At 37.4% G+C, this 24,392-nt stretch overlaps 1 protein-coding gene across 2 annotated transcripts in view; it reads right to left on the bottom strand.

The window, feature by feature from the left end:
• REEP3 (receptor accessory protein 3) overlaps positions 1 to 24,392 on the bottom strand; it is a 79,180-nt gene that overhangs the window by 3,665 nt on the left and 51,123 nt on the right. Inside the window, exons 3-7 of one of the 2 annotated variants that reach the window (XR_004903414.1) lie at positions 21,660 to 21,736; positions 19,019 to 19,139; positions 18,748 to 18,861; positions 9,498 to 9,700; positions 466 to 611 (exon numbers count right to left, since the gene is read on the bottom strand). Coding sequence is in view for 1 of the 2 variants with exons in the window: in XM_036026901.1 (XP_035882794.1) it covers positions 466 to 611; positions 9,553 to 9,700; positions 18,748 to 18,861; positions 19,019 to 19,139; positions 21,660 to 21,736 (606 nt within the window). In the remaining variant the exon portion in view is untranslated. The remainder of the gene's footprint in view (positions 1 to 465; positions 612 to 9,497; positions 9,701 to 18,747; positions 18,862 to 19,018; positions 19,140 to 21,659; positions 21,737 to 24,392) is intronic. The other variant, XM_036026901.1, reaches the window with a different exon arrangement.

The following is a 24,392-nucleotide window of genomic DNA, read 5'->3' on the forward strand; positions in this document are numbered from 1 at the left end:
AATACGGTTATTATTTATGCTCTGCTTGGTACGTTGCTCAGAGTAATTAATCTGAAGCCATTTGTTGGAATCATTCACTGCTTTCTGGGCACAAAGACAATACATAATTAATTATAAATAAACTTTTACTATTTAATCCTCATGTAGGATTGGTTCAAAGCAAAACTATGTAGTTAATTTTTTTTGCTTTCTTTGTTTCTGGGTAGGGCTGGCACTGGGTACTCATGGCAGCCCTATCATTTGCTATGCAAGATTACCATGTCCACGTATAGTGGGAGACTAGGAATTCACCATCTTTAAAATTTTCAGAGATCCTAAGATATCTGATCTGAATAAAGAATTTCAAATATAACTGTGGGTCTACCATTCCAAACCTTCATTTATGGACCATTAATATCATGAATGATAGTACAGTAGGGAAATCCTTTAATATTAATCATTAGGAACATTCTGTAATTGACTAACCTCTTTGCGGCCTTTCACGGTTTTCACAGATTTCATGCTTTGTGATCTTCGAAGCCCTTTGTGTGTTAACATCTCATCATCTGAATATGGCCCACTCGCCTCTTCATCTGTTTTCTCATCTCCGTCTTTCAGTGGAATTCCATAGTCTAAATGAATTGTCAAAACCAGCATGTTTTGGTAAAAAGATACGTATCAGTACTGCCTCTTAACTCTGCGGATCTCTGCATGGTCTGCATTTACCTGGTTATTCCTCTCTCTTTCTCATCTATAATGCTCTCCCTACCCTCCATCATTAATCTTTGTCCCTTGCACTATTCTAAATGAAACTCACAACCATTTCTTCCAGAAGTTTTCCCTGACCACTCCTTTTTACTATGCGTTTTTCAGTAGGTAACACATTTATCTTGTTAAAAAAATCAAATAATAAAAATAGATATATAGTGAAAAGTCTCTTCCTGCCTTTTTCCCTTTTACTGAATTTGAAATAACCTAAGCAATTGTGTGTTTTAGTCTATCATTTGTACCTTTGACTTTAATTAGGAATTAAGAGTTTTCTCCACTCCATTTGTCAAACCTTTTGTCAAGATTGGGAATGGCAGGGTGAACTTATGGAGTCATATAAGACCCAAAAGAGCTAGAGTTTTGGGTAAGTTAGGTTCACTGGGGGCAGGTGATACTTGTTAAACCAACACCTTTAAAGTTGCTGAGATAAAACACAACCAGACAGGCTACAATAATCAGAAACACCACAGGCTACAATGACAGATGTTACTCAAAGAAAAGAGGCAGCATCAGGAAGGGCAGTAAGAGATTGGGCTGGTGTGCTAATGGGCTGCTCTGTGAGCTACAAAGACCTAACATTAGCAAATATGCAAACTTCCAGGCAGTCAGGCTGATTATTGTCAGGAAGTCTGAGAGCATCCTGACATTGGAATTCAGGGAACAGAAAGTTCCTATTCTTGAAGCAGATGTTCTCAAAATTTAGCCAATTATTAGTCACCTGGGGAACTTGTTAGTTAATACACAGATTGCTGGGCCTGAGATGAACTGAGGATCTACGTTTCTAACAGGTTCCCCGCTGATGCTTATGTTACTGGTCTAGGGCCTTCGCCTTGAGACCCACTGCTTGGATGGAGCAAAAGAAGGGCCCAAGTCTAATGCAACCAGAGTACTAGGTAGGTTATAAAGACAGAGGTATGGTTGCAAGTTCCCCTTAAGTTTCATTTCTATTAAAAAGGAACATAGGCCCTGGCTGGCATAGCTCAGTGGATTGAGCGCGGGCTGGGAACCAAAGTGTCCCAGGTTCGATTCCCAGCCAGGGTACATGCATGGGTTGCAGGCCATAACCCCCAGCAACCGCACATTGATGTTTCTCTCTCTCTCTCTCTCTCTCTCTCTCTCTCTCTCTCTCCCTCTCTCTCTCTCTCTCTCTCCCCCCTCCCTTCCCTCTCTAAAAATAAATAAATAAAATCTAAAAAAAAAGCATTTAAAAAAAAGGAACATAAATACCTGAATCTTTTTTTAAAAGATTTTATTTATTTATTTATTCTTAGAGAAGAAGGAAGAGAGAAAGAGAGGGAGAGAAACATCAACGTGTGCTTGCCTCTTGCGCATCCCCAACTGGGGATCTGGCCCACAACCAGGCGTGTACCCTGATTGGGAATCGAACCGGTAACCCTCTGGTTCACAGGCTGGCTCTCAATCCACCACTGAGCCACACCAGCCAGGTCTAAATACCTAAATCTCAAGGTGAGAAAAAGTAGCAGATTTTCTAGGATCAGAAGGGGAAAAGAAATGGACTTCTTGCATGTGAAGTGTTTTCCAGGGAGAAGTGGTAGCAGGTGCAAAGGTGGGGGGCGGGGTGGCAGGGGAAGTGCGGCTGCTTGGAAGAACTGTGAGGAGGCTGGTGTGGCCTGGGAATGGGATAGGAAAATGTTCCTTGTGCAGTATTTAGTGGGGAAAAATGTACATATAGAAACAAAGAAAGAAAAAACATAAAAATGAAACCATTGCATCCCCTGAAGTGGGCTTTTGGGTGATATTAAGTTCATTATTCTTTTTTTTTAATTTGCCAAATATGTATTTAAAGATTGTATTACTTCTGCCTGCCCTGGCCAAGTAGCTCAGCGGGTTACAGTGTTGCCCGGATATGCCAAGGTTGCTGTTTAGGTCTCTGGTCAGGGCACATACAAGAATCAGCCAATGAATGTATAAATAAGTGGGGTAATAAATCTATGTCTCTCTCTCTCGCTCTCTCTCTAAAGTCAATAAAAAATTTAAAAAATAAAATTGTATCACTTCTATAATTGGGGACAATAAACCAGAACAAATATTTTTAGGCTGTCATTTCTAGATTTTTCTGTCGTTACTGCCAACATTACATTCCCAGTCCTAATCTAAAAAAAACTAAGATAAAACAGAGAATGAGGAATTAAGAGTCAGAAGGGAAGCATCTGTGACCATAAAGTTCTCTAGGGCCACAGATGAAGCATAAGACTACAGTTCAAGAAACAGGGCCCTTGCTATTTCAATTGCCTCTCATTTTATATGACTAGGAATTGGAATATCAATCATAAGATGATTATACATAAATCTTACTCTTTCTGTATTTCCCAATGTCAGTTAAAAAAATCTTACTAGCTTTACAATGATAGTTTCAATAAAAGTGATGACATCATTCTTTCCTCTACAAATATTTTAAAAATCCTACCATGGGAAAGGCAGTGTGTTAAATCATGGGGATAAAATGATGAGAAAGACAAAACCGTCATTTTCTACCCTAAGACACTTACAGTCTAATGGGGGAAATGGACTCTGCTGGGCCTTTCAATCCTGTGAGAGCATCCCCAACCTTTTTGGCACCAGGGATGAGTTTTGTGGAAAACAAGTTCTCCATGGGGTGGGGCTGGTGGGTGGGAGGTGGGGGGACAGGAGGCGCAGCTCAGGTGGTAATGCCAGTGAAGCTTTGCTTGCCTGGCTGCTGCTCACCTCCTGATGTGTGGTTGGGTTCCTAACAGGCCATGGACCAGTACTGGGCCCGGTCCACAGCCCCACAGGTTGAGATCCCTGCCGGGAGAGATGATGCAAATGGAAGATAAAAAAACAAGGTGCTATGGGAGCATACAGTAAGAGAATTAATGCAGCCTGGGGTGGGGGAGTGGGTTGTGAAAGAAGACTTCTTGTTGGAGGTGGTTACTTAGCTAAATCCTGAAAGGCTCAGGATTCTATTTAGCACACGATGGAGAGGGAACAAGGCTGGAGAGCTAATATGCCACATGCTACTGGGTTTGCATTTCTTTGGATAGCAACGGGGAGCCACCAAAGCACGTGAAACAGAAGGGTGACATGACTAGATTTGAATTCTTTAGAAGATTCTTCTTGCACTTTGGAGAATGAATCAGAGGTGGATGAGACTGAAAGCAGTGGGGTTACTGCAGTATGGTGGGTCAGAAATGACTAAGTCTAAGGAGTAAGGACAGAGAAAGCAGCCAAATTTGGGAAGTGAAATGTTACGTTTAACTTAGCAACTTAGTAAACCAATCCCTGCATCCATAAGGGAGGAGTCAAGCCAAATATCCTCATTAAAATGCACATTTTCTATTCCGCTTAATACCTAGAAATGAGTATGCATGGATATTTTGCTGTGAGTGCTAGAAATAATGTTAGTGAATGTTATATGAGTATTTAAAAGTCTACAGAGGAGAGGGAGACCTGAGATAATGAGAGAAACCGAAATCTGGATGATGAATCGAGCAGAAACTTAGGGGTTTAACTGGCTGAATGGTTTATAGTTCTGCCAAGCCCGAGCCAGGTAAAGCTAGTGGGATACTGCTGGTGCCACACAAAGGCCACGTGAAGGTCAGCTGCTTCACATCATCAATCTAGATTGCAGAGAGCCCTCAGCACGGTGCCTTACATAGCATATTCCTGAGGAGCAGTGACTGAGGACCAAAGAATGAGGAGGCTGTGCAGCTGGGGCCTGGGCCTGAGGCTGCAGCTGCTCGGCTAGTTCAGCCCATGGCTCTGGAACCATTTTAGAAAACTAGCAGATCCTTTTGCACTGTGATCTGATGTGATTCAGTTTGTACATCTTAGGGTTGGTATATTTTAAGTGTTCTCTCCTTATAATGATAATAGTCAATATTGGTCCAGTGCTGAGTTATGTACCAGACACCACGTTTCCATGTATTAATGTAAGTGCAGACTCATTGAAAGTTTGACTTGGAAGGAGCTTGAGCTATTCTAGTCAAAGGAGTCCTGACCCAAGTGAGAAGAAATGAATACTTTGTCATCTATGAGTTGTAAGGCCCAGAGTGAGCCATGCCTTTCTCCAGGTCTGTTTTCTTCTTTGGTAAGGTGGTGAGATACAGGACATGATGAATTGGTTTCTGTGTCAGTGCCAGCTCCGAACCAGCTGTCCGGGGGGCACTGTGTGAAGTGGGATTCTGAGCCAGTGTGGGTGAGTGCTGCAATCCGTCAGCAGTGTCTGCCTGCCACCCTGAGCCAGGGAGCAGGGGTAGGCATATCTCCTATTTGCCACCTTTGGCTAAAGCATCGCTAAGGTCCTTTCCTGCTCAAATTATTTGGATTCAAATAATTTGAGTTCCAGCCCAACTGTCTCACTAAGTGTAGCCTCTTTACAAATTAAAAGAGTAAAATTTTAGCTTAGGAACCTCATATACCTCATTTCTATCACTGAGTAATAGCCTTGAATAAATAATTTAATCTCCTTAAATCTCAGTTTATTCATCTGCAAAATAAAGACAGAATACTAAACATGCATAGTCATCTTAAGAATTAAATAAAAATATGTAAAACACCTAAAACAAACAAAAATCTCTGTATGCACTGGTATTTAAATGATACTGAACCACTTGTAACTAACATGGGAGAGGCAGATTTTTTGCAGAAAAAATATTTCCACTTCTCAAAATGTGATGTTTGTTCACATTCAAGGCACCCATTTCCTTACAAGAAGGCATTTGCAGGGTGCTCTTCTTTCCCCATAATGGCAACAGGCGGATTTAAATAATGTCATCAAAACAGGAGGCCTTCCCTTGTTATGCTAACCTCAAACTGCTCAGAGGAGGCCATGGTGAGTTTTCAAAAGGGATCCAGTTTTCCAGATATTTGAATTTGCTGTGTGAACAATCAGAGCTTCTGAGATATCTGTACTGATCACATGAACAAGTAAACAAACTTTGCAATGTAAATCCAATTCCCACACTTAGAAACTAATCAATTTTTTTCTTCCTGAGGAATTTTGGAAGTAAATGAAATAGAAAAAATCATGATAAAAGATGAGTACTTAATTATTCTTCAAAAGGGAGAGTGCTGTTGTTTTATTTCTAATTTTGAGTAATAGGTTGAATTAAAAAAATCATTAAAATTCTACCACTCAGAGCTAAACACTGTTAATATATTAGTAATATCCTTCCAGCCCTTCCACTATGTAGATACATTTGAAAAGTAACCTTCACATATATTAACGCATTTCATCTATTGCATTCCTATGGTACAGGATTATAACACACATACTGTTTCACTGCTATTGTATATTCTCCCACAATCTGGTTGCTTTCATGTCAGTAAGTATAGATTGACATCATTATTTTTCATGGCTAATAAACCATCTTTTTGATCAACCATTTCTCTTAGGTAATTGGTTTATTCCAATATTTTGTTACTATAAACAATGAGATTAATGTTCTTGCACATATATCTTTGGACCCTTGTCTGATTATTTCCTTATGGCATATTTCTAGAAGTTTCTTGCTGAGTTAAAGGGAATAAATTTTAATAATTATTGCCAGATTGTCATCCAAAAGGATTATTCCACTTTAAACTCTTTTTGTTTTAAAAAAGATTTTATTTATTTATTTATTTTTAGAGAGGGAAGGGAGGGAGATAGAGAGAGAGAGAGAAACATCAATGTACAGTTGCTGGGGGTCATGGCCTGCAACCCAGGCATGTACCCTGACTGGGAATCAAACCTGCGACACTTTGGTTCGCAGCCCGCGCTCAATCCACTGAGCTACACCAGCCAGGCCACTTTAAACTCTTATAAAAAGTGTATGAGAATGTTTGTTTCCCAACATGCTTGCTGTGGTGATTTTAAAACATGTCCACAGATTCTGACACTTTTCCCCTAGGATACTTCCTGGCTCTGGGAGCCTTTGGCTGCAGGTTAAAAGTCCAATGATCCTCAGAGACCATGTACACAGGAGACACTGGAGAAGACTCAACTGTTGTTACCCAGCAGCTGTGTGACTCTTGCCAGCTCAAACACCAGACACGTGAGTGAAGAAGCCTTTCAGATTATGACCCCAGCCCCAGCTGCTGTTTGGATGCAGAGGTGTAAGACCCTGAGCAAAAACTGCCTTGCTAAGCCCAATAACTCCCAGATTCCTGAACAAAATTAATAACCACGATTTTAAACAATCACTGTTTGGAGGTGATTTATTATGAAGCAACTGACAATTAGAATAGTTACAACACAGAGCAGTATTAATTAAAAAAATTTATTTTTTGCCAATCTGGTGAACAAAAATTACTATTATTATGATTTTATTTTAGTTTATTATGTCTTTGACTGTGATGCTAAATATCTTTTTCATGTATTAATTGGTCAACTGTATTCTTTGACAAAATTGATGATAATTGGCTTGTAAAGGTCCTTAGATTTTTTTTTTTAACATTTTTTTAAAAAGATTTTTTATTTATTTATTTTTAGGGAGGGAAGGAAGGGGAGGGAGAGAGAGAGAGAGAGAGAGAGATCAATGTGCGGTTGCTGGGGGTTATGGCCTGCAACCCAGGAATGTACCCTGGCTGGGAATCGAACCTGGGACACTTTGGTTCCCAGCCCACGCTCAATCCACTGAGCTACGCCAGCCAGGAGGTCCTTAGATTTTAAAAATCTGAAACCTTGGCCTGCAACGTGAAACAAAAATATTTCTTATAGTTTGTAGTTTGTTGTTTTTATCATGTGGAGCCTTCCTCACTCTTTGGTAGTTTTACATTTTATTTCTTTTTTAAATCCTCACCTGAAGACATTTTTTCATTGCTTTTAAGAGAGAAGGAAATGAGGGAGAAAAGAAGGGAGGGAAGGAGAGGGAGAGAGAGAAACACCAACCTTCTAAGCCTAGCAGTTATTCTAACACCACTTTTTTTACCCATCCCTCACCAGAGGGCATTTTGTCATTGCTTATTTTTTTTTTTTAGAGGGGGCCTAGAGTGAGGCCTGGGGGAGAGGGAGAGAGATGGGGGGTGGGAGAGAGAGAGAAAGAGAGAAAGATAAAGAGAGAGAGAGAGATTGATTGATTGACTGGTTGCCCTCTCCTATGCGCCCAGACCAAGAACTGAACCCACAACCTGGGTATGTGCCCTGATCTGGAATCGAACCTGTGACCTTTTGTTTTAGAGGATCATGCTCCAACCAGCTGAGCCACACAGGCCAGGGCTTAACACCACTTTTTAATATGCTTTTCTCCCATCAATCTGAGCAGCCACCTTTCTCATTTGATAATTTCCATGTATATATGGACTCATGTCCCTCTAGATTATAACCTATTTTATTAAAAATATTGTCAAGAGAGAAAGTTTTGGTTTAATTTTTTCTTTTGGAAAGAAAATTTGAATACATACTACTGTGTAAGAAATTTGGGCAAAGTAATGCATACTTAAATTTTAATCTTATAACTGAACAAATACCTTTCTTGTACTATACCATTTACTTCATATTTTTATGTCTTCATGTATTTCAATTTCATGGTTTGAACTAAACAAAAGAACTAAATAGCATGCCACTATCTTGAAATATTCTTTGTCACATCATTTTAAACTTAGTAGACAAGTATCATAAAAATAATGTCAGGGATTTTCCTATATAAAATCCTGTTTTCATTGAAGTAATTGGACTATAATTCTTAACCAATTCTAAGGTATACTTATGAATAAATTGCTGATAAAGGACTTAGATAACTAGTCCAAATCAGCTAAATGGTACAGCAGACCTCATAATAAAAATGATTATACCCATTTTTTAGGGGCATATTAAGAAAATGCATGTAGTAGAAACTATTTTACACTACTTATGTATTAAGAATGATGGTTCAAAGTTCAACGGTTCCTCACTCTTAAAGATATTACTACCCTAATCAATGGCCAATGCTATAATGACTACCTCTTACATAGCAGCTACCAGCTCTGTAAAGTTATTCATTCTAGGCAAAACTTAGAAGAAAGGTCACTGTTTTTCCTCTATAAGAGGAAAAATTTTTTTCAAATTGGTTTTAATTATAAAGGATGATTTTTAATCTTCCTCAAAAGAAACCTACTTAAAAACAAAAAACAGAAAAACCCAAATAAGATCAAGAAGTCCTGTACCTTATGGACTTAATAATACATTAGTAACATAGGACCCAAAGATCTTAGTTCTCAGCTGTGCTTGAACTACAACTTTCTTATATCTGATAAAATGACTAAGGAACTATGTCTTTTTTATTTATGTGAAAGATAACATTTTTAAAAAATTAAAGTTTATAATATATCAACTATGACATGCTGCCAATTGACATTAGAATATGCCGACAAGTTATTTCTTGAACTAGAAATACATATGTAATTACAACACAATTTCTATTGAAATAATCCTGTTTTCAAACTGAGTCATCTTTTGTCACCTACTTAAAACTTTTTATCTTCTGAGTCAATATCCTTATTTGTTCATAGCACTTACAGTAAAGAATGTTTAACTATGAAACTCCACAGAGCCATTATAGGTTAAGGAGAAAGAGTACTGATCACAGGTCAGAACTAGTACCGGTGGTGGGTAGGTTGTGGTAACCACACCCATGGCTTCTAAAAATATGTGGCAGTATAAAAGGCCACTTCCACTCTCTTAGTTGGATTATCTCCTAAGTCAACAAAAGGCACGCACTAACTACGCTTAGTGTAAAATTCAAAAATATAAGCTTACAAGTAAATTTTGTCTGCTCAAATTCAGAGTCACCAGGAATTATTTTACTACCCACCTTGACTCAAAATCCCAATTGTGAAGGAATGCTATATTAAAACAAAGGAGCACACCTGCTGATTCACTGGCAGCTGATTTACTTCTCTTTTTTGTGTCTGGTAAAGGCTGGTACAGTCTTTGTCCCACGTGCTCATCCCCTGGGATAGCTGTCAGATCGTGCATACTCAGACTCCGTAAGCGCTCAGTAATTACCCCTTGGCTCTATTCAACAGAGAGTGAGAGACCCAAGAAAGAAAAGTATACTTTTTACATTTTGCTTTATTTTTTTTATCACATATCTACCATTTATCCATCATCAAACAATTTTTAATGCATTTCAAAGTGAATTGTAGACATCAGTACATTCAGCTTTATATTTAATTTTAAAGTATAAAATATGTATGATGAGCTTACCCTCAGAGTAAACAGCACCCATAATTTTTATCTCTTAAAGATAGCATTTGGAGCTTAAGTTTATGATTTAGAAGAACATTTTAAAGTAAGAAAGATACGGTTGTAAGCTAAACTAAGTCAGAAGTGGTAATGTTACTACCTAGAACAAGGTAAAAAAAATTAAGAGCCTAAGAATTCTGGATACAAAGTGACAACCAGTTAATGAGTGCACTACTTGGGAAGGCATATCTACACCTATACAATTTGACTTTAAGCCATTTTAACAACATGGTGGACACGAAACACACGTGGCTATTTAAATTTAAATTAACTAAAATTAAATAGACTACAAATCTAGTTCCTTAATTGCACTAGCTACATTTCACATGCTCAGCAGCCACACGTGGCCAGTGCCTACTGTACTCAATAATGCAGACACAGGACGTTTCCGTCACTGCAGAAAGCGCCGTGAGTACATCAGTGCACAGCTCAGAGAGGGATGTTTTTGAAACTTTCAAACATAACTAGATTTCCCCTCAAAGTATAAAGCTTTGTAAGAGGGGAAACAATTCTGAATTTATTCACTTTGAAAATTTATATGGCATTTAAATGACTCATTTCTTATTTATAGCTAGATTAAAAATACTCTTCTAATGGTTTTTTACATTTATTTCCTCTTCTCATACATGCTAATTTATGACTGCCTCTAGTTATAAAGCTACCACAGAAATTTGTTGATAAAGGTTTACCTCTAAGTTTCAAAGCCTATGGCACTACAAACATTCAAGTATTACTGCTAACATGCATTTTACACTGACGAAAAAGGTCTACATTCAGCTACTCTGAATTAGTGATCTATTATGTTGAAACCAAATAAACGCTTTACCCCTCTTAAGCTTTGTAGTTCTACCATATTTTTTAAAGTTGTGAAAAGGGATTATTTAATTAAGGAACCTATATCCTCAATAAAAATAACTGGGTTTAACACATATTTAAATATTCTTGGCATGATTTAATTCATTATATTTTTCCCCTCTTTATCAGCTATCATTTACTTATTAAGCAGATGGCTGATGGAAGATTTCAGACGTGCACTAAAAGGAAGTGACCAGTCGATCATCTGAAATAGATGCCTCGTTTTCTTGGAACTGACATTTTCTTTACCCCACCTGTTTCTTCTCTCAAAAATTCTTGCCTTTGTACATACTGCTACGCAAAGGCTAAATGACATACTCATTCCTGATACCCTCTACTTGACTCAGGTGTAATTTTCAAGTCTGGCTGTAACTCCCAAACAAACCCTCCTACTCAAGATGGTACATCTCACAATGCAAATGGGTCAAAGTGCCATAGAATCAGCCTAGCTTTGTATCATACACAAACTTTGGTATCTTTGAGTACAATCAACTAATTAGGGCATTTCTCACAATGAACTTGAACATTATTGTTAGTTCTATTGTTGTGTCGTGTGTGTTTTGCCTCCAGAACAAGGTTTTAATAAACTAGATGAGATAGATAAATCTTAGGCTTCCATTCTCCTGATGTACCTAGTATGGTACATATATTGAACAGGTAATAAACTACTCTTTTTATGCCCCTTCCTTTTCATTACTCTTGATTGCAAAAGTTCTCCATAGACAGCTACTCGTTTAACCGTAAACACTGGCCTCTTTATGCAGAGAGGTTTAGCAGCAAACTATAGGTATGATGATCATGGGTATCTACATAGGTAGACTATACCATCCATCAGAGGTTTGTTTCAGGTTTAAAATGAAGGTAAGCAATGACTTACTCTGAGGTGTCTGGGTGATCTATTTACAGCATAGATTTTAATGTAGCTCTTGAGTAACCAACCCTAAAGCCCTAAGTATTATCAATCTCCTCAAGGTTTCAAGAAAGGCCCGGAAAAGCAAAAAAGGCTGTGCACCCCTTTTGAGGACCCCCAACACTTCAACAGCCATTATCACCTTGAAAAATCAAAATTTTCCACTGTATATTTTCTTATGGGCCTAAAATAGAGCTAATATGGAAAGAGAAAATTAATGCAATATTGTGAACTTAAAAAACATGATATAAATTGTAAGTATCCAAGCAGAGGTCTAATTATAAAGTCATTACAGCTAAATGCAGACCCATTCCTTCCAATTTTTCTATCTTTAGCACAAAAAGTCTATATTTAATAAGGGAATGATGTTTGTAATAAAATAAGTGCAAATACTTCCCCTCTACCTCAGAATTCTAAATCACATGCATAATATGATTACAAGTATGTAGTAGACAGGGGGAATATGCAAAAGTGAACAGTGTAACCTTTAGGCAGGTGGGATGGGTGATTTTTTTCTTTTTTCAACAATTTCTTTAATATTGCAAAATTAACCACATATGGCATAGTGAAATTTTAATTGTAATGAGATGCATAATAACAATTTCTGATTCATTGTTACTCATGAAATAACAGAAATAACAATTTCTGATTCATTTCCTACTCATTTTTCCTACATCTAATTCCTTGCTCTGTTAATGAAAAGAAAAACAGTTTATCTATTTTGAGGGCACAAATAGGACATTATAGTCATTTGTCAACAATGTTAAAAGGTGTTGAGGTTTTGTTCAAAGTAATGTTTTGTTTATCTTCTTTTATTTGCTTTATGCAATATTAAGCCAAAAGTATACGGAAAATGAAGAACAGTTCTAGTCAAGGAGGAGAATATGTGTGGAAACAGCATTCTTAGTTGATAAGGAGAAAGGGAGTTATCATCCATAAGGATATTCTGTATCCCAGCATTCTACAACCTATTTTCTGCAGAACTATACTTACACTTTGTATGTTAAAATAGATCCTAAAAATCAAAGAGAAAGTAACAGAAAGATTATAAAAATGTAAAAGTAAACATAATTAAGAAGTATCTTATAGAATATTTTATATTAAGACTGATCATTAGCAGAACTATTTCTACACCCTTCAGTGGCTCAAAGTTCTTAGGGTCTGAATGAGATGGTCCCAGAACACCCAATTAAGAAGCTGAGAACACTACAGGGGCTTGCCTGGTTAGAAGGGCTGGGACCAGATGGAGTATGTGGAAGCTCTGGAAACTTCAGCTGAAAACCAGAATTTGAGCCTGAGGTTCTTCAGCTGAGAACCAGAACCTGAGCTGTCTCCACACAGAGCTCTTATTCACATCCAAGGTCACCAGGACATCTGAATGTTACTCAAGTGTCCAGGACCGTGGCTGGCATTTGTAAAAAGGGACCCTGCACGTATGACTAAATCTAACTTTTTACACTCAAATAGTTCGGCTTTTGTTGAAGTAACTTCATTTCCTGGTCAAACATCACATTGAAATTACTATATTTTGTGTTAAATAAGGGGAATTTACTGTGCTTCTCAGCATCTTTGTATAAAACATTCTATTATCTTTACATTTTAATTAAAAGTTTAAAATCATAATCAGCAATGCTTTATAAGCTTACAAGTATATAAAACAATCTTTTACAGAACAGTTCTTACTATACTGTTTAATAATGAATAGCCATTAAGCTCTATTTTTGTTGATCCTTGACATATTACATTATAATTGCTGATAAGGCTAATTTCCAGATTTTAGAAAATCTCTTTTCCCTATGGGTGTTCAACAATTAATCTGATCAAGATTAGAATATAATTGACTGCATTTGTATTAAGTGAATAATATATTTTAGTGATTTTAAAGTGAAACAATATATACTTATCACAGTAATTGTACAGACAAGAATATACAAAAGAAAAATTATTTGTAATCTACCACCAAAACTACCCATACATATTTATATATCCTTTTAGCTTTTTCTGACTCATCATACTTTCAGAGCATCATACTTTCTCAGCTTCAGCACTACTGCTATTTTGGGCTGCATTACTTTTTGTTGTAAGGAAACTGCCCAGTGCACTGCAGGATATGAAGTAGCATCCCTGGCCTCTACCCGCTGCCAGTAGCAGCTTCCCCTCCCTCAGTTATGAGAACCCAAAATGTCTCCAGACACTGCCAAATGTCTCTTGGAAGGCAAAATCAACCCTGTTGAGAACCACTCTTAGAGGGATAAGGAATTTTAAAAGTCAAGTTTCATCCCTTTGTTTTACAGGAAAGAAAATTAATGCTTAAGATCAGTGCAAATTTGTCCAAAATCTCATGGTTAATTCATGACAGGATCAGGACTAAAAAAATGCAAATCAATTGTCTGCTAGAGAATTCTATGTTCATTAGAACATTCTGCTTCCTAGATGATAGAAAAAATAGCATGACCTTTTCCCCCATTGTCTGAACAGCTGCTTTTTGTAAAAATTGCTAATAAGCAGCTAAACATCATCAAATATTTTCACAAACAGAGAGCCACTAAAATAGCAAGATGTCAGGATCTTTGACCTAATCATGAACACTTAAAGTCAATTGGAGTTCATCAGTTTTACCTGTAAGGCTCTAATTTCTGTGATAATTGATTTTTTGAAAATAATATCTGCTAAACAATTCACCCCAGGCTGCCAGAGAGAAACCTAAGAGGTGGTTAATGTGACTGGCAGTAGTGTTGTTCATCTGTACAAAAGCCACCTGCATCTCTCACATGAAAAGCTATGAAATGCTGAACATCCTCAGCAAAATCCTTGAAAGTCCTTCATATGTTTATGCTTTGCTCAGCCAAAATAAACTTGTACACTGACCTTGTGAACAGATGCCTGGTAATGAGGTCATAGAACTGAGTAACATTTTCAGAAAATTGCTTTATGGTGTAATAAATGCTCTGATTAAATTCCTATTTTCATCTTTAACATGCTCTGGTGGCTCAACCTGGGAAACCAGTCAGGGGCATTACCAATATTTAAAGGTCACACCAAGAGTCCAAATATTTTTAGCCTAAAAGATATTTTTAACAAACTATATATTATAAAAATTTTAAATAATTATCAAGTCTTCCTACTGGCTTTCTTGCAGTTTCTTCTCAAACTTGACCTATTTCTTATTTCAGTTTCAATTTATTCCTTAGTATGAAGTGTCTGGTTCAGTGATTCTTCCGTCACAGTGTCTTTCTTTGACATCTCCAGAGATGAAATTAATTCCAGCTACTTTAAAATAGGTCCAGTACAACTTGAAGCAAATAGAGTTACCACTATGTTACATTCAGCATATTTAATGCATATTCCTAAGGAATATAATCCAGGATAGTGGAATTAACCTTCCCGTGCTCACGCTGAGAATGGCAAGGGCTGCCTCACATGCAGTGATAGTGGTAACAAAAGGATCAAGACATAACAAGCCAGAAGGGAAAGTTCCGCAATGAAGTCCAGTTATGGGATAAGTGCTGGTTTTGCAGTGTAACTTAGATGATTTTTATGCTGCTTCCTGCCTCTGAAGGGAGGAGGTAGTTTTAAGTTGTTAAATATATAAATAAAAACAAACAATGAATCATAAAAAAGTCAAAGGAATCATATAGGTATATGATAGCTTTTTATAGCCTTTCTACAGAAAGATTTCTGTGAGATAATGTTTGTTTTGATAACGAAGGGCAAGGGGAAGCTCTTAGCAACCAATGATGAGATGGAATTTTTTTAGTTAGTGTATACAGACATTCAGCCTGTGAGGGCAGGGACTGTATCCATCTCATTCAAAGCTGCATTCTCAGCACCTACCATATAGTAGGTATTAAATAAATGAATGTTGAATAAATATATAGGATACTAAATACTGATGGCAGAAAAGCATAACATAAAAATAAATGAGGAGGGGTTGGTAAGGATAAGATAATATAGTGGAGATTTCTGATTCCCTACATAAAGATTTTGGAAATAGTAAATCAAAGTCAAAATAAAATAAATACCCCACAAAATAGTCACAAAACATGGGAGGGTGTCTCACGAAGTAGTAGGAGTATAAACTGTATTTTTAAGTGAGGAGGGGGAAAAAAGGAATTTGTATGCTTCTGTTTCCCAAAACAATGTTCTAAAATGTCTGTATGTTCTAAACAATTCTTCAAGTTGAAATTTAATTTTTAGTGTTTCACTGAAGAATCGTACTGAATGATGATGCTTTTTAAATAGGAAAAATCAGAAAGCATCTTCTTTGGGGTGTGAATAAATACAAGCTCTTGGTCCCCTTCTCCTCTCCATCCCCCCGCACCCCTGCAGGCAGCCAGTATCCACCCTCTACTTTCCTGTACGGCAGATGAGGGTTTTAATTCTCTTCTACCTCCTCTTTGTTTTCTCCATCCTTCCAACAGAGAAAAATGACAGTTGCAATCCACAGTGTGTTCTCATGATTATGATGTAAGTGCTATTCACTGCTGAACTGAGTCATGCTTATTATATTTTCTTTCTTCTGTATTTTGCTAGAGTTACAACGACCCTTTTCCATACTGCATTTGCTTAGTGGTCAGTCCAAAGCTCTCCCTCTTCATGTGGCCTCCACTACATTTTCTACGGTGCTCCGGGCTGAGGTGCAGCTGCGTTGTGGTACCTGCCACCTATAGCCAGTGTGTCCTCTGATTGGTCACAGCATGGGCTGAATGATTTAAGTATCACCCCTGCATAGGATTAAACCTATCAGATACTCTTATCACCATACTTTTCTCAGAGACACCTGTCCTGGCACCCTTTGCCCATCCCATCCAATTCTGGCTGGCTGTCCTCTGGACTTGCTATGTAGTGCTCATTCTGGGAATTCCTGTCACCCTCCTTCTGTGGTGAGTACCCAACTTTCCAGGTCCCATGTGTTTTCCTTTATCATGGATTACTCCCTAATTTTGGCAGAGTGTATCCCCTCCCTGACATAGGATGCACAAGAGGTAAATTTTGCGACTATGCATGCCTTAAGTAAAAATTTTATTTTAAGGTGATATGTGACTGAGAGCTTGACTGTTTCAGAATTTGAGGGTGAAAATCATTATGGTATCTTGGATGGTATCAGTCTTTCATCTTCAAGCTTCCATTGTCACTAGTTAGAAATTAATGTCTTTCTGATTCTAGATCACTTGAATGTGACATACTTTTTTCACTTGGAATCTGTGAGAATTTCTTCCTATCTCGGGTGTTTTGGAATCCTTTCCTGTATTTTGCCGTGTATAGTGTGCACCTACGTTTTTGGCCCAAACTTTCGGGAAAAGAACTTTCATTTTAATTTTTTATTCAATTATTTATTTATATTTAGAAACAAAACCAATGATCATATTCCAGGATATTATTTTGCATATGGATATCATTATTGTTTTCTAGAGTCACACTTTTAGCACATAAGCATAAATAAAATAATTAAAACCATTTTTTCCCCTCAAAAATTTGGGCAAAAAAGAGTGCATTATACATGGCAAAATACAGTAATAACTTTGCTCAAGAGTAGATCCACTTAGTCTTTTTTTTATTCATTGTGCTGGGTACTTTCTGGACCCTGGAAATATGGAGATTCATGTCCTTCAGTTCTGAGAAATATTATTGTATTATTTCTTTGATAACTGTATCTGTTGTCTCTTGGTAGCATTCCTGCTTGTTGAATGTTAGATCTCCTGGATGATCTTTTTTAGCAGATATGGAAATTAGAAATGCATGTTCATTAAGCAAGAAATAAAAAGCAAATGCATTTCTTCAAAAATGGAAGAGTCCTTAAATAAGCTGAATATATTGCTATTTTAGTATCTGTTTGTATATATATGAATAAAAAACTTTCAGAAGCCAAAAATAGTCAATCTATACTAAAGTGCTGATAATCAATAGTGCTGTATAGTTACTGCTTTCACTTAATCCTCAATGTAACACTTCTAGTATATAATGTCAATTTCTTATCTTGCTGGTCATATTAATTGGGATACTTGAGCCAAAGAGCACTCTGAAAAGAGAAGGATTATTTTAGGGATTCCATTTGACATTTTACATCCCTTTGCCATTACTATTATACAAAATCATTGTTTAACTAGAATATTTATTTCCATAAATGGAAATAAATTGTTTTAATTCAAGACAACTGAACTGAAAATGTCTAAGTCAAAAGCTAGAATATTATTTAGTTTCAATTTAACTTAATAGCAACAGACTCAAATTTTCCCTTGAACTGAGATAAGTACATAACATTAGTGCTCACTGGGCTCCTACTGTGCTCTCACAGATAGGTATATTACCCCCATTTCATACATGAAGCAACTGATGAATACAGAAGTTAAGTAAATTGCAGATGGTTATTTAGAAAGTCACATTCAGCACTTTTTGGGTCTGAAGTCTGTTTTCTTTCCACATACTACACACCAAAATCAATTACACTATTGCATTTAAAATAAACCACACTAATTACTACATGCAAAGAAATCCAAAAGCCACAATGCAAGTTTTCACAGAGGCACTCATTTCATAACTTGGCTTGCAAAACACAACACAGGACATTAGTATTGGCTAAGTAAAATTTCAAGTTTTAAAAACAGAATTTTTCATGCCTTATTTTGAATAATCAGTTACCTCAAATTGGTTGAAGTAGGGGTGCAGAAGTAAGCCAGAAATCCTACCAAGATATTGCCACCGAGAGAGAACACCAGAGACAGAGAAAGAAAGATTGGTCATCTTTACTAACAGTGATTTACTCAAACTACTTTAAGGTTCTAAAGTAGAAAAGTTATGACAAAATGACATTTTCTGGTATGTTTTATTTATTAACTAGCTCTCATTTTGTGATCAATTAAGAGATTCAAAATATTTAGTTATAGGAAATGCATAAAAATGCCTGTAAAATTAGGTACTTGTTCTTCCCAGTTTTACGAAAATAAACAGAAAGCAAAATTCTGCCAACGCTTTATGATCTGACAAAGAAGCCACCCTACTTTAGCTGTTGACTTAATGTGCTATTGGATAAAAAATGTAAATAAAAAGTTACCTTCACGGCTGCAGTAACAGCAGCAGTAGCTGCTAAGTTTAAACCTTGCCGCCCAAAGTTTACCATTGTCTCATAGCCTCGTTCCTTTGCTTGTACAATATAATCATCAATCTCCTGGAAAAAAAAAATCCAAACACATAGATATTAATTTTACTTAAGCAGAGTGTCCAGAAGCCCAAAAACAGGGATTCCCTCATAATATAAACATTTCACAAACTTTATAGCATAAAGCATGTGATTTGTGCAAATAATTTATATTTATATATCTTACCCTTTCCTTTGAAGAGAGAAGTGGATGAAGCAATTTTCTGTATATTAAACTGGCTCCTTTGGTATAGGGAGAGAGCAGCCATATGACAAAAGCAATCTTAAGTTCATAGTACAGGGGGAACCTAATAAGAAAAAATTTGAAAAAAAAAAAAAAAAGCCTGTGAAAACAAAACTACAGACAACGAGCAAATACCAAAAAAACTTTAAAGAGTTCAAACAACTATGTTTGAATCGACAAATCAATTTCATTAACTATAGATCGGTTAACGCAAGAGCAACCTGATTCTTGCAGAGATTCACACCTTCTAGTCAAGGTTCTTTTGTTTCAGCAAGCCTACGGACGCTGGCAACTGAGTGCTCAGCTCCGAGAGGGCACTGACACACATTAGCCAGGGCAGTAAGGTCCATTCTTCCATCTGCAGAGCCCACTGCCATGGCATACCTGTGCACCTCCAGTCACCAGGACACGCATTTATACTCTCCAAGTGCACAATGTTACCCCATACGCTCATTTTCTCATCCTCAGAGCTCTCAGAAAACTTCCCTTTTCAACTCATTTGGCCAGAATCGCAGCACTTTGCAGACCTAAATTGTTCACTCACACAAGAAATGGAACTACCACTGTGGTAGACTGGGAATTAGGGTTAGATTGAACCCATGTCCTTTTCCATGAATCTTTGCAGTGTCTTCCTTGTAGGCTGACTTCACTTCCCTAAGCGGTAACTGTGGGTTTAACCATGTGATCGGCTGTTGAAAACAGAATATAGCATGCCACATGATTTACATGCCCTTTGACTCTCTCACCCCCAACACCTCCATACCCTTGATTTAAACTTTTGCTTTCTGCTGTGACAGCAAGTGCTCCCTCAGTCTTGGTCCCCAAAAGAAAAGACACTTAAAATAGTCAAGCCCAGCGAACAACAATGACCACTTGCCCTCGTGCAGTTTGAGCAGGAAATAAATGTTTGTGTTTTGAACTTATTCTGCTCTTAGGGTTGTTTGTTGTCATAGCAAAAGTTAACTAATACAGCATGAGGGGATCAACATCCTGTGGTCAAAGAAGCACTACGATACACAATAACTGAAAAATCTGGGCTCTTCTGAAGGGACAGATGGGTATCAGGCAATAAGACATGATGACTGACGACTGTGCAGTCAAAGAAAAGGTCTCCGTGATGGTGCAATCACAGAGGGGTATCTGGACTCTCACTGTGGTAAACATTCCCTGAATTGTTCAGATTTTAATAATGTATGCTATATTTGCAATCAGCAAAAACCCTGAAATCTTTAAAAAGAAAACTTCGACACTTAAGAGATCTAGCACATTTTGGAATCTGCCATTTAAAAACAAACAGAAAACCCTCTCCCAAACCCCTATATCAAAAACATAACAAGTAGCCCTGGCTGGCATAGCTCAGTGGATTGAGCGCGGGCTGTGAACCAAAGCATCACAGGTTCGATTCCCAGTCAGGGCACATGCCTGGGTTGCAGGCCATGGCCCCCAGCAATCGCACATTGATGTTTCTCTCTCTCTCTCTCTCTTTCTCCCTCCCTTCCCTCTCTAAAAATAAATAAATAAAATATTAAAAAAAACATAACAAGTAAATGAATGATCTTTGGGACAGAAGAGAAAAGAGAAAGATGGATGAAGATACATTACAGAGAAGTTCGTAAGTAAGGGCAGATGCTAAGCACATTTAACTCTGATGACTTCATTTTTTCCTAGCAATCCAGTGTGACCTAATGTGCCATGAGAATGTGATGAGAACAGCAAAGTCAGAATGACAGTTCGAGGAGAGAGGAGTAAAAGTCTGAAACAGGTACAAGACGGAATGGGAGTAGCAATGGACCAAAAACAAGTAAAAGGAAAAGTGAGCTCAAATTGATACTTATATGAGCAACTGATTGATTTTCCACTCATTCAGTACCCTGGAAAAGAAGTCAAGAAGAGCAATTGGGCTTATTTAGGCCAAAGATTTTACAGCAAGGACAGCTGATGAAACTGGCAAGGTGGGAAATGCACAGATTCTGAAAGGAGGACTTGTCCAGGTGATGGCCAGGTCTGGATGGAAATGCACTCCTGAAATCCAGCACAAGGAGATGCAAGTTGTCTGATGAAGTCTCTGCCCCTCAGTAGAACGTTAAATCCTTGAGGATACAAACATGCTTTAATTTTGTCTCAGAGGTTTGGAATAGAGCAGCTCAGGAGCTGGCGGTTAGTGGGTGTCCGTGTGGATGCCATCCAATTTGAATGTAGATGAGAGTTTTAAGGACTGGAGGGAGTGCTAAAACCAGATGCTGTGGGTGTCAAAAGAGGCGGCTTTTAGGAAGTGATAAAGAAAAACAGCCTGAAGTCATCAGTGTAAAAAAAGATGACAACCAATTTCTCTATTCCAAGAGACTACATGATGTATGGGAGATGGGCAGAAAGTGGCACATGGGGAGAAGGACGAGCTGCCTTTATTGGAGAGGAACTGGAAGCAAAGCAATGTTCTTATGGGGAAACCAGATAAAGAAACCAAGACATTGGATAATTAGGCACTTGATCAAATGTACTAGGTCAATAGCAAAAAGCAGGATAAGAACTCAGGACACCATTTAATGAGTCTGTAGTATGGTCTTTTCTCAATACTAGAACTTACCAAGCAACTGTTTGATCTGCTACTGTTTCAATCACAGTATAGAGAGCAAAAACGATCCAGTACATCATCCATCGAACCTGGAAATAATAAAAATACTTATGAAATAACAAAGTAAAATTATTTGTAACTAAATAATTATGTATCTCTCATATATACACATACATTTCCAAATTTACAGTATGTTGGACCAAGTGCAGAAGGTGATGGTTGAATTTTCAACAGATTTCATGTCTGAGTTCCTCACACCACTACACCAACAGTCCTGGAGTACAAGAACCAAAGACTGCCCTGGCTGGTGTAGCTAGTGGATTGAGTGCGGGCTATGAACCAAAGGGTCACTGGTTCAATTCCTGGTCAGGGCACATGCCTGGGTTGCAGGCCAGGTGCCTAGTGGGGGTCACTTGAGAGGCAACCACACATGATGTTTCTCTTCCTCTCTTTCGCCTTCCCTTTCCCTCTCTCTAAAAATAAATAATTAATTAATTAAAAAAAAAAAAACCCAAAGACTAACAAATCTCAGGGCCCGTTACAATGTAATATAAGGATCTGAATGAAAGAATTGGAAAAATAGGATATAGTTATCCTAACTAAAGGAAAGTTCTACAAAAGATCTCATTCTTTTCTATAGTCTTCTTTTGGAAGGCTATCAACTATTTAATTATTATATAAATAATACAGTATAATATGGTATGACCACATTCAATTTGTATTGGCTTTTTAAATTTTGCATTCCTATTTTCTCCATCTATATAAACTTTTCAGAAACTAAAGAACAATCCTGGATTTCTTATACCCAGAATGCTAGTTATGTACTTTGAAAATCTAAGGTTAGTGTCTTCTTCCTCTTTCCCTACATATAAGCCTATCACCTCTCCTTTCATACACCCTTTTCTTCTACTCCATTACCACAATGGTAGTTGTGGACAGACTGAATGTTTGTGTCCCCCTCAAAGTTCATATATTAAAATTCTAGTCCCAAATGTGTGTCAGGAGGTGGGGCTACTGGGAGGGGATTAAGTCATAAAGGCAGAGCCCTCAAGAATTAATGTCCTTCTAAAAGGACCTCCAGGGAGCTCTCTCCCCACTTCCATGATGTGAGGACACAGCCAAAAGATGATGGTCTCTGAACCAATTGTTTTTTCAATTCTCTCTCCCTCTCTTATACTCAGCACAGAGATCTCAAAGAACAGAGTATATCACCATCTTTCCTGGGAAAGTGGAGGCTTAAATTAACTGGTCTCTCTCAAAGAAAGTTTAGGTAACTTTGAGAAGAGTAAATAATGACTTAAATAATTTTTCATTATTTCACATATTCATTATTTCACAATTTCATAACCATCATTCTGACTGCAACCTTTCAAATGAAAAATAACAATAAATGATACTCAAAGGAGAGTCATAATTTGCCTGTTGATAGACTTGAGTGGAGGTGAAAGGGACTGTACAGGTGAATAGTTACGGTGATGCGCCCTGAGAGTCTAGCTCTCAGATGGAGCAGAGTGGCTACACATCTCACAGATCTCAACAACACCCTTGCTTCAGTATAGTCAAATGCTTTTCAGTTTTCAAATAAAATTATCAAATTGATTTTAAAACCCACAATATAAGGAACTGCTCTAAACTATTGTATATGATGTTTATCTCTTAAAAAGCAAAACATATTTACTTAGGTTGTGAGAATATTTAATAATGTCAAAAATAAAGGGTATGCTTTATGTCAAAAAAAGAAGGGTATGCTTTTTTAGTTAAAAAACAACAAACTATCCAGTCAATAGGGTATTCCTGGACATTTTTCTGGGAAATTTGCTACAGTTCTCTATAAGCAAGACTGCATGGTTTTAAATTATCTTTAATGAATACATTCTTTGACAATACTCTCTCTTAACTTCATAGAATTTTTGTTCTCCTTATTAGAAATATGGAGCTCAAGGACAGTTGAATCCAGGCAATAGTTAAGTAAATTCATTGTGTGTGTGTGTGTGCATGTGTGTTATTCATAGGCACAACCACAAAGAAAGTCAATGTTGAAAAGATATTGCTTCCTTTTTTCCATTAATGGATTGGGTTGGGATTTTATACCAAATGGTTACTCAGCAAAGCTTTTATTAAAACTATACCTCAAGGCTGCTCAGCATATTGTAAGGTTTTGCCCAAAGGTAAAACAGAAAGAAGTCAAAGTTAAAAAAAGAAAGAAGAGGACAAGTCACTAAATTATAAGTACAATTAAAAATCTGTGATGATAAAACATTCATTAGACCAGCAGAAAACGTCAATAACAAAATGCAGTACTAAAAAAAAACTGGTAGGAAAATAGTCACACTGATAATCTTATAAATATATGCAACAATATAATGGAAATAAGTGCTATTAAAATAGCATGTAAATAAAAGCCAGTCACTTAACATGTAACTTTAATAAATCACAACCTACCTTTTAAGACACATATGCACACACACCCCCTTACTTTTAATCTTTCTTTTTTTTAAGATGTTATTTATTTATTTTTAGAGAGGGAAGGGAGGGGGGGAGAGAGAGAGAGAGAGAGAGGGAGAGAGGGGGAGAGAGAGAGAGAGAGGGAGAGAGAGAGAGAGAGATAGAAAGAGAGAGAGAGAGAGAGAGACATCAATGTGCGGTTGCTGGGGGTTCTGGCCTGCAACCCAGGCATGTACCCTGGCTGGGAATTGAACCTGCAACACTTTGGTTCCCAGCCCGCGCTCAATCCACTGAGCTACG

This window comes from Phyllostomus discolor, chromosome 5 (assembly GCF_004126475.2).
Source record: "Phyllostomus discolor isolate MPI-MPIP mPhyDis1 chromosome 5, mPhyDis1.pri.v3, whole genome shotgun sequence".
Taxonomy (NCBI): Eukaryota; Metazoa; Chordata; class Mammalia; order Chiroptera; family Phyllostomidae; genus Phyllostomus; species Phyllostomus discolor.